Source organism: Ursus maritimus, unplaced genomic scaffold (genome assembly GCF_017311325.1).
Source record: "Ursus maritimus isolate PB19 unplaced genomic scaffold, ASM1731132v1 scaffold_33, whole genome shotgun sequence".
Classification (NCBI taxonomy): Eukaryota; Metazoa; Chordata; class Mammalia; order Carnivora; family Ursidae; genus Ursus; species Ursus maritimus.
The window spans coordinates 407,612-421,753 of NW_024425897.1; the positions used below are offsets into that span (position 1 = coordinate 407,612).

Genomic DNA, 14,142 nt, shown 5'->3' on the forward strand with positions numbered 1-14,142 from the left:
TCTATCCCCCAGTCAGGTGATCCCAGTGCCTTGTCACTCAGGGTTGTGACCCCAAAAAGAGGTTTATTCACGTGGCCCCAACCACACCCAGCCCTCCTCAGGGTCCTCAGCAGAGCCAGGAAATGAGTTTATCAATCCCCTCCTCTGTCACCCCTTCCTCCCTGAGCCCCCACAGTTTTAGTGGTCCCCAGCTCTGCAGTCATGTGACCTGTGATGAAGACTCCCCAGTGACCCAGAGCCAGAGCGGGGCACTTGCTCCTAGCCTCCTTCCTCTTGTGCCCTGGGCACCAACTTGCCTCCCCCTGCCCCTAGCCTCTCTTTGGGCCCCTAGATTGTAGGAGAGGCCAAGGATCTATTCGACTCTGATTTCAGCAGGAGGGTGAGATGGGAGCCGCCCCCAGATGAACCAGAGAGACCCAGGGTGTCTTGAGCAGCGAGACCCAAGGCTACCCGAGATCTGGGTAACTGGAGCAGAGAAACGGACAGAGGGTCACTTACATTCACACAGATGAGAATTAGTGTACCCGGGAAGGTCTGGTTCACAAGGAGTTCCAAGCCTGCAGGGGGGACATGGTGACCACAGAGGCCCAGAGTGGTGACCGAGAGAAGGCAAGGGGTGAGGGGGAGCCTTCAGAAGAAGCAGCACACAGCTCAGGGAGGGCCCTCCTCTTCTGAGGGAGAAGGGGCTCCTGAAGACTGGGGGGGCCTGGGTCCACTGTCATCCAAGAAGCCCATGACTTCGGTGCTGCCCCGAGATGAGACCCCCTCCCAGCAGCTCCTGGGCTCCTCTACCATCTGCTGTGGCCTCCCCATGTCATCTCCCATATGTCAGGCCTTCCCCTGAGGGAAGTTGATCGGCAGACGGGAAATGTGGCTGTCATACCGCCTCTGCCTCTTTCCAGGCAGCCCAGATCCTTCCCAGCCTCCACCCCCACATCCAGACGCCTACCTAGCATTCAGGACCACCAGCCACCTGTCTGAGCCTGCCCCCCAGCCTGCTGTCTACAGGCCCTTTGCTCTGCTTGCTCCCCACCCTGTCTTCAGGGACACATGGTGGGTGTTCTGGGAAGCAAAGCAGCCCCAGGGCTCTCTTGTGCCCCATACGTGGGTGGTACCCCCTGGCCTGAGGGTGCTCTGGGCCTCTGACCACTGGAAGCCACAGCCTGGACCATCTCACATGCCTATCCTTCAGGAACAAGCTCATCTTGCCCCTGCCCCTTCCCTCTCTGTGAAGGCTGGAAATGGCAGCCAGGCCCCCCCCCTGCAGGGATTCCCTGGCTGTAGGGGCCTCATCAATAATTGATTCTGCAGAAGGCAGGTGGAGTTAGAGCTGAGGGGGGCCTGGAAGGAAAGGCCCACATACTCACTCATTCAGAACCCTTGGCAGAGGCCGTCCCATGGAAATCCCTGCTCCCCACTCCGGGCCTGGAACTGGCCCCCTGGAGAAGGTGCCCAGCACGGCACTGTCCAGCACGGCACAAGCAAGCAGACTGAAGAAAGCTGTATTGATCGCCCTAGTTTTCTGATCTTGCCTGTAGCTCCCTGGGGCTGACAGATGATGACAGATGACAGATGGGGGTCACATGGCCACATCCTGCTTGAAGGGAGCCCTCTGGCCTCCAGGCCCCAAAGTGGGTAGGGATGAGGGTACAGACAGGGGAAGGAAAGAGCAAGAAAAGGCCCAGATATTCAAGTTGGTCTTAGGTACATCTTCAGGCAAAAAGCCATGCTGACTTTATAATGCCATATCTGATAATCCCACAGTGGTCAGGAATACCAATTTGGGACTTGGGCAGGCTGGGCTCAAGTCTGCACCTCTCCCCCTTACTGCTGTGTGACTAAGGGGTCACTCCCTCTCTCAGCTTTTTTCTCTGCCTCCTGCCAGGATGATAGCTGTGAGGGGGGAAGCAAGTCACATCAGTGGAGCCCCTAGCCCCAGGCTGGGTAGCTGGCAAGGGCTGGGTGGATGGAAGACCGTGCAACTCCCATGAGCCATGCCACTGCCCCCACCTACACAGTGCCTTTGCGTTAATTAGAAAAAGGTACCCATGCACTTCCTTAAAGAGTTAAACTTAGAATTGCCGTTCCTAAGAATATTCGCCAAAGAATTGAAAACAAGGACTCAAGCAAATACATGTACACACATGTTCAGAGCAGCATTATTCATACGAGCCAAATGTCCATCAACAGATGAATGGGTAAACAGAATGTGGCCTATCCATACAATGGAATATCATTCAGTCTTAAAAAGGAACGAAGTACTGACATATGCTACAATGTGGTTGAACCTTGAAAACCCTATGCTAGATCAAAGAAGCCAAACACAAAAGGCCACATATTATTTGAATCCATTAATATGAAATGTCCAGAATAGGTAAATCTGTATGGACAGAAAGGAAATTAGTGGTTGTCAGGGGCTGGAAGGAGGGAGAAATGGGGAGCCACTGCTTAATGGGTGTGGCGTTTCCTTTTGGGTTTTGTAGTGATGAAAAAATATATATATATTGGTGAGGGGCAGAGGGAGAGGGAGAGAGAGAATCCCAACCAGGGTCCATGGCAAAGACTGACATGGGGCTTGATCCCACAACCTTGAGATCAAGACCTGAGCTGAAATCAAGAGTCAGATGCTTAACCAACTGAGCCACCCAGGCATCCAGTTATGAAAATATTTTTGAACTAGATACAAGCTGTATGGTTGCACAACACTGTGAGTAGACTAAATCTCTCTAAACTGTTCACTTTATTTTTTTTTAAGATTTTATTTATTTGACAGAGAGAGAGACAGCCAGCGAGAGAGGGAACACAAGCAGGGGGAGTGGGAGAGGGAGAAGCAGGCTCCCAGCGGAGGAGCCTGATGTGGGGCTCGATCCCACAACGCCAGGATCACGCCCTGAGCCGAAGGCAGACGCTTAACCGCTGTGCCACCCAGGCACCCCCGAACTGTTCACTTTAAAATGGTTAATTTTGTTATGTGAATTTCACCTCAATTTAAAAATAGCACTTCTTGCTCATGGCATTTGATATTCATATGTTAGAAAACTGCTGTTATGAACGGATTTTGTGAGAAAAGACACCTTTTTACAATTTCTATCACTACCAATATTCATATCTACCAGGTCTAAGTTGGGAACCATGATCCCTTTGATGTGTGCCCTTGTGCAGTGCACATCCTGTCTAACCGTAGCTGGTAGACCTGCTCAGGAAGTCCCCAAGGGAAGGGGTGGCCAGTCCATTTTACAATGAACAAATGGAAATTTCCTGGTTTCAGACTAGCGGCGTCTTCTGACTTCAGAATGACACAAAGAACATAGGCTATGAAGCTGGAAGATGGTCTCAAGCCTGCCCGCAGCTGAAAGGCTGGGTGACATGCAAACATGTCTTCATCTGTGGAGTGGGGGTGAATCCCCGGGCTCATGTGAGCATTCAAAGAGATGCTAGAAAAATGCTCACCCCTCAGTGAGCAGGACTGGGGGCTCCTTCCCCCCAGGCTGGGGACCCAAGGGCTGGCGCAATTTATCCTCTACGATTTTTGCTATTTAATAGAACAGCTTTAATAAGATATAATTTACATACCATACAATTCACCTATTTCGAGCATATAATGGAACAGTTTTTAGTATATTCACAAAGTTGTGCAAAACCTAGAACCACTATCTAGTTCTAGGACATTTCTAAAAAGAAATTCAACGACCTTTAACAGTCATTCCCCATTCCTCCCACCCTCTTATCCCCGGCAACCACCAACCTACTTTCTATTTCTATAGATAAGTCCATTCTGGACGTTTCATATAAATGGAATCATACAGTATGTGGCCTTTTATGACTGGTTTCTTTCACTTAGCAGAAGTTTTTCAAGGTTCATCCATGTTGTAGTATCAGTACTGCATTCTTTTTTGTGGCCAAATAATATTCCATTGTATGGATGTACGGCTTTCTGAGTCACCATTCATTTGTTGATGGACATTGGGTTGTTTCCACTGCCGGTTTGAACAGACTGGAAGTTGTGCATTCTGTCCAGCAGAGGCAGCTGTTGGGTCCCAGCCTCTTCTTCCAGCAAAGGGAAGGAGCAGCCTTGGGGAGGGGTTTGCCAGCATCTCTCTCAGGGTTCGCAGATGGCTGAGGGTGCCCGAGAGTGTGTGTGTTTGATTTTTTTTTAACATGGTAACTGTTTTATGTATGTTTGATTTCTAAACAAACTGCAGACTTACATAACCACACCCCAGAAAATGAAAGAAATTGACGGGAGACATCACCAATAATCTTATTTCTCTGTCCCATTTTAGTTCTTCGATGAAAAAAAAAAAGCCATCTCTCGGGAGTGATGGAAATGTCTGTTACCTGATTGTGGTTATGGTTTCACAGGTATGTTACAGATGTCAAAACTCATCAAATTGCCCACTTCAAAGATGTGCAGTTTACTGCACATCTATTACACCTCCATAAAGTTGTAAAAATGTAAAAAAATAACATTTTTTTAATTACAAAAGATAAGCATTTTCATTATGAAGAATTCAGGAAAGTCTAATGACGAACAAAATGGATGTCACTTGTTCCTTGGGGCTTGTGGAGCCCCTGGTGAAGTGCTCTCCACCTGCTGAACCCCTTAGAAGGCTCTGTGGGACTTCCAGCTTGTCTGGCCAGGCTCTGGGGCCCACCTTGGCTCTGGTGGCCTCATGATGCCAGACCCGGTGTCCTTGCACCTGACTCGGCTGTCATTCATAGGGGCCCTGCCCTCCTCATTCAGTCTGCATTGCTTGGGACTCTTGGGTCTCTGTCATTTCTTTGACCAGTGCCTCTCAGTCTCTCTGCCTCTACTTCCCTGCTAGTCCAGCCCCTAACCCTTCCTCTTCCAGTCCCCCTGGGGAGCCAGGGAGAATCTCCAGCCCTATGGCCATAAACACTAGCTATTCACCAATAACGCTCCCATTTCTGTCTCCGCTCTTGGCGGCTCCTTGGTACGCCCAAACCCACTCTCTCTCTACCCGACTCCTCTCTGTGGGTGGGCTACAGGCACCTGAAGCCTCCTCACCTGAGCAGCCCAGTGTCTCCATCACACTCACCGACCCACTGTCCACGTCATAGCTGGTCCTTCCTCCCTCCACATCAGATCTATCTATGAGTCCAGAACAAACCTGGAACTCGACCCCCTCTCTCTATTGCCCTGCTTCCACCCTAGTCTGGTTCTGGGTCACCAGTGCCCCTCATCTGGACCAGTGGCACAGCCCCTGTCCACTTACCCTGCTCCCACGCCCTACCTCCCACCTGTCCACAAAACAAAGCTGAGCAAGTCACCCCACTGCTTATGGCAGATACCATGGCTATTTGAATTTAAATTCATTAAAGTTAAAGCAAACTAGAATTTATTTATTTATTTGCTTATTTATTTATTTATTTATTTATTTTTAAAAGACTTTATTTTTAAGTAATCTCTACACCCAACATGGGGCTCGAGCCCACACACCCAAGACCAAAAGTCGCATGCTCCACTGACTGAGTCAGCCAGGCGCCCCCAAACCAAATTTTAAATCAAACTGGATTTTTCCAGCTCTTTAGTTGCAGCGGCCACATTTTCAGTGCCCAGGAGTTGCACGAGGAAGCCAGTGGCTGCTGTATTGTTCAGTGCAGAGTGCAGAACATGTCCATCATGGCGGAGAGTTCTACCAGACCGTGCAAGCTCAGAACCTTCCAGAGGCCTTGCATTTAGAGTAAAAGCTAAACTTCTTACAAGCCTTCTTACAAGGCGCTGCCTCGCCTCTGATGTCACCTCCTGCCACCCACACCAGCCTCGTCTCCTACCCCAACTGTGCCTGAAACACACCTAGAACTTTGACGTCTCCCTGTCTTTGCCTTTCTGTTCCTCATCCTTAGGACCAGCTCAGATGTCACCTCTCTTGGCAGGCCTTCCCCAGACCTCTGCCCCCTCCTGGATCCCTGCACGGCACACACACCCCTGCCATGGCCTGGCTCTGCCTGCCTTATCCTCTCCTCCCCCACTCATGTCCATCTTTCTCTCTGCGTTGTGAGCTCCTCTGAGCCACACACGTGTCAGATTCTTCTTTTGGCCGGCGCCGGCTGACATCTACTATGTGCTGAGCACTGGGGAGTCAGTGGGGAACGAGACAGACATCTCCATCCTTGGGCATTTAGATCTAGCTGGGGACAGACAGCTGATGGGGGATTCAGACTGTTATGTATCTGGGCCCCATGTTCCTCCTCATTCCTTCCTCCCTGGGGGAGGGATGGATGGTAAGGAAGCTCTGCGGCAAAAGACCAGAGACCCAGGGTGGGAGTGTTTTTAGGAAAGCACGGAGGATGAGAGGAGTGTCTTTGGGGCCCGAAGAAGCTATCTCACATGGGAGATGGCCACTATCTTCTGGTTTCTGAATTAAGTTCTGAATTAATTTATGTACAATATTTGAGGTGGAGCTAAACTGGGGCTGGCAAACCAGAGAAAGTGTCACCTCTCTGACAGATGAAGCCCCCCTCCCAAAGTATCCTTTTCTTTCCCAGGTGATTAAAGATAGTGTCCCGGATGAGCCCATAATTTCCTGCCCTGGAAGTGGAGGGGTTCCATCAGCAAGGGAAAAAAGCAGTGTGTGCTTTTGGAATTCTCTCTGGAGACAACCAGACAATAGGATTCTGGAAGCCTGCCTGGCCCGACCCACTGGGTGACCTGCGCAGATCATCTGAGGAAGGCAGCTAATATTGATTGCAAGCCGCTATGTGCCACACCCCGTGAGGTCAAGACTTACACACATTTTAAAGAAAAGGTCACTGAGGACGTGCAAACTGCTGGGATTCCAGCCTCACCTGTCCAGCCCTAAAGTCAGGGCATCAACTCATTCTGTCTCTTTGCCTGCCAAACAGGCTTCACGGGGTGGGGGTGGGGTGCTCCTTGCATGCCTTTGAAGGGGGTGTCTGCAACATAAAGGAGCTGGGGAAGAGGCAACCGGGTCTCAGGAGGGGATCGAGCAGGAGGGTGGAGAGGTCTGAAGAGGGCGGCAGTGAGCTGTTCCTGAAAGTGTCTGGACTCGGGGGCCCAAGAGTTCTCCTGTGGCCCTCCCAGGGCACCTCCCAGAGTACCAACCTTAACAAGCAGTCAAGGGAGGAACACCACATGCCGTTTGTCACAATGTGTTTGCATCTGCCCCAACTGGGTGCTTTACAGGCGGTGCTCAAATTTTACACACGAGGGTAAAACTGACGCTCAGAGAAGGGAAGGGAACTGTCCAAGTCACAAAATCTGGAGTGGGGAAGACCTGAACTGGAGCCAGGCTGGACTGGCTGATAGCCCTGGGCATCTGTTCCGGGTGGCACTGGACCCGGGGAGGGGGTCAAGATAACCCCTCACATCCATGCAGGGACAACAGCGCTTGGAGACAGGTACCCTTGCTCTCATTTCAATGCCAAAGGAAACTGAAGCAGAGAGGCAGACGTGATCAGGACTCAGGCCCAGGTCTTTGGTTGACAAATCCTGCTTCCTGTTCCCTGACCCAGCAGGCGGTTTTGGGTATTTTCATTTGGCGCCCATCAGACTCCCTGAAGTGTGCTCTCTGCCGTGTGTCTAAGCTCTCTGGGCTTCCCTGGGGTTAGGACGGATGATTTTGTTTCACTGACGGCCCTGGGCTGTCCGGTTGTTTCACTGACGGCCCTGGGCTGTCCGGTCTTCCACCCAGTCCTGAGGTTTACGGTGGAGACTGGCGACCCCCTTAGGGGGAGACTAAACACCTAAATTCTGAGTCAGGCAATCCGGGAAAAACTAGGCCAGCCTCTAAAGCTCAGGAGAGGCCAGCGGACAGCTCAGGACCACAGGGAGGGCGATGTGGGTGTTGAGTAACCTGGGGGAGAAATTCCTGTGAATTATCTTCGCGACAATGCCCTGTGGCACACAGGCGCTACTGGCTTTGGTGGCCCACCCTGGCCCTCCCTGCCGCCCTGGATGACTCGCCCCTCCGGGCTCCCGTGTGCGGAGGGGCCCGGTGGGTGGCCCCTAGAGCTCTCAGTCCTGACTCTGGAGAGTGGCTGTCGGGCCGTGGAGAAGTGAGGATCCAGGTGTTCCTGTTCCAGGAGTGCAGAACTCGCCAGGGCCTCCGCGTCGGACGTACGGGTTCACCACCGCCAGGAACTGAGGTTCCCGAGGCGCGGAGTCTGAGGGAGGGCAGCGGCCGGGTGGGGGCGCTGCCTCCCTGCGGCCCCTCCCCCACATCTCTCCCCCTTCCCCCCCCTTCCCCCCCCGCCCCGAGCCCTCTGCACGGCCCCTTTAAGAGGCCCGCCCGGCTCCGTCAGTCGCGCCGCGGCCACCGCCCCCCGGCCCTCCCCTTCCTGCGGCGCCGAGTGCGGGCCGGGCGGGAGTGCGGCGAGAGCGGGCAGGGCCAAGCGCAGCGCCTGGGAGGCGGCGGCGGCCGGGACGAGGCGCGGCGCGGGAGCGAGAGCCGAGGAGCGCGCGGGCGGCGGCCATGGGCTAGCGGCGCCGGGCCCAGCGGAGGGCAGCGCCCGCGCCGCGCAGCGCGGAGAAACCCCGCACACAATAGCGCCGCGCGCAGCCCCGCGCCCTTCCCCCGCCTTCGCGCGCGCCCGCCCCCCTCGCGCGCGCCCTCCCCCGCGCCCAGCGCCGCCCGGGGGAGCCGAGCCCTACGCCTCACCTGCCGCCCGGGAGGGGGCGGGCATTGTTCGCCCGCTACCGCTGCCGCCGCCACCACAGCCGCGCGGGGCCATGGGGGCCGCCCGGCGCCCCGGGCCGGGCCTGGAGAGGTCGCCGCTCCGCCGCTGAGGCGGACCCCGCGCACAGCCGGGAGGCGCAGGTGAGGCCGGCCGCGCCATGGTGGACCCGGTGGGCTTCGCCGAGGCGTGGAAGGCGCAGTTCCCAGACTCCGAGCCGCCGCGCATGGAACTGCGCTCGGTGGGCGACATCGAGCAGGAACTGGAGCGCTGCAAGGCCTCCATTCGGCGCCTGGAGCAGGAGGTGAACCAAGAGCGCTTCCGCATGATCTACCTGCAGACGCTGCTGGCCAAGGAGAAGAAGAGCTACGACCGGCAACGCTGGGGCTTCCGACGCGCCGCGCAGCCCCCCGACGGCGCCGCCGAGCCCCGCGCGTCCGCGCAGCGCCCGCCGCCCGCGCCCGCCGACAGCGCCGACCCGCCGCCCGCCGAGGAGTCCGAGGCCCGGCCGGACGGAGAGGGCTCCCCAAGCAAGGCCAGGCCCGCGGCCGCCCGCAGGCCAGGGGCCTCCGCGGCCGCGGACCGTGAAGACCGGGGCCCCCCCACCAGCGTGGCGGCGCTCAGGTCCAACTTTGAGAGGATCCGCAAGGGCCACGGCCAGCCCGGGGCGGCGGACACCGAGAAGCCCTTCTACGTGAACGTCGAGTTTCACCACGAGCGCGGCCTGGTGAAGGTCAACGACAAAGAGGTGTCGGACCGGATCAGCTCCCTGGGTAGCCAGGCGATGCAGATGGAGCGTAAGAAGTCCCAGCACAGCAGCGGACAGGGCCTGGGGGACGCGCCCAGGCCCTCTTACCGGGGCCGCTCCTCGGAGAGCAGCTGCGGCCTCGACGGCGACTACGAGGACGCGGAGCTGAACCCCCGATTCCTGAAGGACAACCTGATCAACGCCAATGGCGGCAGCAGGCCCCCTTGGCCGCCCCTGGAGTACCAGCCCTACCAGAGCATCTATGTCGGGGGCATGATGATGGAAGGGGAGGGCAAGGGCCCGCTCCTGCGCAGCCAGAGCACTTCGGAGCAGGAGAAGCGCCTTACCTGGCCCCGCAGGTCCTACTCCCCTCGGAGCTTTGAGGACAGCGGAGGCGGCTACACCCCGGACTGCAGCTCCAATGAGAACCTCACCTCCAGCGAGGAGGACTTCTCCTCGGGCCAGTCCAGCCGCGTGTCCCCCAGCCCCACCACCTACCGCATGTTTCGAGACAAGAGCCGCTCACCCTCGCAGAACTCACAGCAGTCCTTTGACAGCAGCAGCCCCCCGACGCCGCAGTGCCAGAAGCGGCACCGGCAGGGCCAGGTCATCGTGTCGGAGGCCACCATCGTGGGCGTCCGAAAGACGGGGCAGATCTGGCCCAGCGATGGAGACAGCTTGTCCAGCAGGTTGCCTCAGGATGGCACCTTCCATGGAGATGCAGGTGGGTACCTCCACCACCTTGGGTGGGTACACCTGCACCCTGGCTGGAAACCATTGAAAAGAAAAGGGGTCGTTGGCCGGGGAGTGATAGGTAGATACTTTTTTGGACTATCCACATGCTGTTGTGGATGGGAAGGATTCGTGCTGATCCCTGCACCTGAACAAACGCCATCCCCCATTTCCTCCTGAATGCAGATTCGCAGTGTTTGGACTGGGATTGGGTTGGGAGGGGCAATGTGTGGGGATAGTAGGTGGCTGTTCCTTTGGTTCTAGAGTGGTGTGCTTCTTGTGAGTCTATGTGGGTTGAGATCAGGGTGCCCTAGACGGTGATCTCCTTGCCCTTTGATCACTCCGCTCTAGGCAGTGGGGGTGTGGTATTAAGAGGGGGCATACCGGCCTTCTAGATCAGGTACTTTCACTGGAGATTGATCTGTGTCTCGGGAATTCCCTGCCACCCCAGCTGTTCCTGTCCTGGAAGAGTTACAAGACACTAATGGGAAACCCAAGGTGTGCTAGCTGTTCCCAAGCCATAGAAGTGTCAGGTTCGCTTGCTGACAAGTCAGAGCGGGGAAAATAGGAATCAGGAGGAAGTGAGGTGACAGGCAGTTCTGACTCAGTGGGCCGCTGAAAATCAACGGGGGTGAAGGTTTTATCCAGGGCTGAAGCAGAGCCACACCTGTTCTGATTTGCCTGGCTTTGATGGGAGACATCACCCATCATTACTCACCCACAGGCTCCCGTGTGCGTCTTACCCCAGCTCCATTTTCTGATCCTTCCATGCACTCTTGCCTCCTTGTCTTCCCAGGGATGAGTGTCCACTGGTGCTCATTTTGGCCTCCTAATCCATGGGCTGACCCTTGGCCCGAAGATTAAACCTGTGGGATTGTGTATATAACTTCTGGGGTGATGGGTTTTGAGATCCAGGCACAGTTTGTAAGATTGGAGGAAGAAGAGGGTGGGTGGGTGTGGGGGCTCGGGTGGGCTGGGGGATGTGGGGTTGTGGGGGATGTGGGGTTGTGGGGAATGAATGTCTTGGAGCCCTGGTCCATGTCGGGCTGCTCCGGTTTGCCGCTTCACTGATTTTTCTTTTTCTGCTGGTGGACTTGTATGTGCTTCCATCGTCAGAATCCTCTTGAAACAAGTAAGGCTATTTTTGGCTCTGTCAAGTGGCCTTTTTGTGATCAGTGCTCTGTCCTGTTTGTTTTAGATACATCTAGTGGCCGATCTTCCTTTTGCAGCTGGGGGTGGCTGTGGCTTGACACTCAGACCTGTGGCCTGACCCAGCTGCATCCCTTAGGTCCCTCGCTGAGGGGGTGGAAGGCTGTAGTATTTAGAAGCCTGCTTTGCAGGCACATCAGCTCCCCTGGGGTCTGGAGGATTGCCCTGTGGTCACTGGGCACCAGCCTTGTCTGGCCAGCTGTCGACTGAGTGAGCCAGCTTGAACTGGCCCGCTGTGCTGGGATGCGGGAGAACATTATTAAAATAAAGAAAATGAGAGGTTTTCATGGAGACCTAGAATCTGAAATGGTATTCTCTTGCTGATGGTGAATTCTGAGTTTGCAGAAAGTGGGGAGCTGGTCAGACCGAATGTCTTTCAATAGGTCGCCCTTTGGTCCCTCTTCCCTTCTCATCAGCAGCTCCGTCCAGCCTCTCATACAGCTGCTGCAGGTGCAGGACCCTGGCTCTGTGTGTAACCCAGGGCAGGCTCTCAGGAAATGGTCGAGGGGTTAATTTTACATATTGGACCCCACTCTTAGGATTTTCTGGATCTTTTTCTGAATGTCCTCAAGGCCCCACATTCTCTGTCCTGTTAGGTTTTAAAACTGGTTTTTAGCTCTGGGTGCCTTCAGCTCTGTACTCAGCACTCTTCTGAGCATTGTGGCTGGAGGGGAAGGAGGGAGCCTGTGCTGGCAAAGCCATCTGTCTCTTTCTGGACTGTTTCCTGCTGTTCTTTGGGGCCTGCTGGCCAGAGCTGTGCCCTGCAGAGGGACAGTGAGGAAAATCAGTGTGGGAGGGAGTGGAAGCGCCCTGATTTTTCACAGCAGCAGCAGCAGCAGCAGACGCGGAGGCCTGGCTCTCATGGCTTCAGAATCCCTTTGGATGAGTGTGCTCTCGTATTTTTGAGTCGAGGGCCCCTGGTGTTGGAGGTAAGAAGCTGAAATGACCACTGTATGCCAGGCATGGTGACAGTGTGCCTTCATGCAGGGCCCCCACAGGCTCTTCCATCACCCCATGGTGAGTTTGCCCAACCCTAGGTAAGGACAAAACCAGGAAGTAGCAGAGCTGGGATTCCAGGGGTTCTGGGTCCCTGTGGAAATGCAGATCTATTCCTTCCCGAGTATGGCCACCTTCGGGTATTCTTTGAATTGCCCTGCCCTGGACCTGAAAATCTTGACTGGGTTGGTCCAGGGGTCCTTCCTTGCATGCACTCAGGGCCCATCAGTTGTGAGCCCTGCTGTGTGCAAGCCCTTCCGTTTCTACCTTATGGGCTACAGAGAAGTAGAGTATAGTCCTTGCCATCTGGGAGCTTACATGTTCATGGAAGACAGGAACACACACACCATTTATGTGTGCAGAGGGAGTGAGATCAGGGAGCTTCCGGAGGCAGCAGCGCTGGAGAGAGGCCTCGCCTGTCAGCACATGTCTAGTGGCAGAGGGCGGGGGAAGCTGGCTGCCCTGAGGAACAGTGGGAGCAAAGGCTCAGGGGGCATCCGTGTCAGCCCCATGACTCTGAACTGCCTTTTTTTTTTTTTTTTTCTTACTGTAATAAAATATATGTAACAGAATTTACCATCTTAACTCATTTGAGCCATTTTTAAGTGTCCAGTTCAGGGGCATTGTGCACCCATCACCACCATCGATCTCCAGAACTCTTTTCTTCTTCCCCTACTGAAACTGTTCCCACCAAACAACAGCTCCCCATTTCCTCTCCTGGAGCTCCTGAAAACCACCACTGTGCTTTCTTTTTCTATGATTTGACTACTCATAGTACCACATATAAACAGAATCACACAGGATCTGTCGCTCTGTGTCTGGCTTATTTCACTTAGCATTGTCTCCCCAAGGTTTATCCACGTGGTAGCACAGGCTGTGTATGTTTTGAAGGCAGGGATCCCTGGTTTATTTCTGGGTCTCCCAGGGAGCCTGGCTCAGAGCTGTATACCTAGCGTGTACTGGAAGATCCCTTCCTCCTTTTCATAGCTGTGGACTTGGGTTGGGGAATTGAGAAGCTGGGAAGGTATGGCAGTCATTGGGAAGCATCTTACCTGCTGTACCTGTCTCTAACTCCATCCCTGTCCTTGTACTTCCCTTTCCAAGAGCTTGGGCGAACCCTTTTAGGATAGAGACCAGACAACCCAAGATCCTTTACTCTTTTAGGTCTGAGGATTTCCTTTTTTTTTTTTTTTTTTTTTTAAGGTTTTTGTTTTGTTTGTTTTTGTTTTAAAGTGATCTCTGCACCCAAGGTGGGGCTTGAACTTAAAGCCCTGAGATCAAGAGTCGCACGCTCCACGGACTGAGCCAGCCGGGTGCCCCACAGGTCTGAGGAATTCTTGATCTGAACGCTCAGTCCTGGGTGTCCCTCGGCCCCTTTCCAAGTATCAGTCAGTCATGAGCCCTGACCCCAGATGTTGTTTCTTTATGGGCCCTCATGGAGTTGCTGCCCTATGTTTTCACATCTCTATTAAAGAGGTTTAGTTTGCTCTTTGGATTCCGGCAGTGTGTTGTCACCAGAATGATCAGCGCTTTGTTTTTCCCTTGGGTGATTGAATGGACCAGCCACCAGTTAGACTGAGTAATTCCAGGCCAGGAAAAGGTCACTCAGGCCTTGCATTGGCTTGATCATCATCTCTTTAAATCAGACCCTGTGGTCACCTTTGAACTGAGTACAGTCTCCTCTCCAAGAACAGGGGCAGGGTAGACAGAACCAACCATGTGGAGTCTGAGACCATTAAGCCATCAACAGGGTGGAAATGGAGTCTAGTTCAAATTTTACAAGGATTTTCTGACTCCGG

General features: G+C 54.5%; 1 protein-coding gene across 1 annotated transcript in view; it reads left to right on the plus strand.

Annotated features, from left to right (window-relative positions):
• The first annotated feature begins 8,779 nt into the window (after nt 1-8,779).
• Nucleotides 8,780-14,142, plus strand: part of BCR (BCR activator of RhoGEF and GTPase) — a 119,310-nt gene continuing 113,947 nt past the window's right edge. Inside the window, exon 1 of the mRNA XM_008697519.2 lies at nt 8,780-10,130. Within this exon, the coding sequence (XP_008695741.2) occupies nt 8,819-10,130 (1,312 nt within the window). The 5' untranslated portion in view covers nt 8,780-8,818. The remainder of the gene's footprint in view (nt 10,131-14,142) is intronic.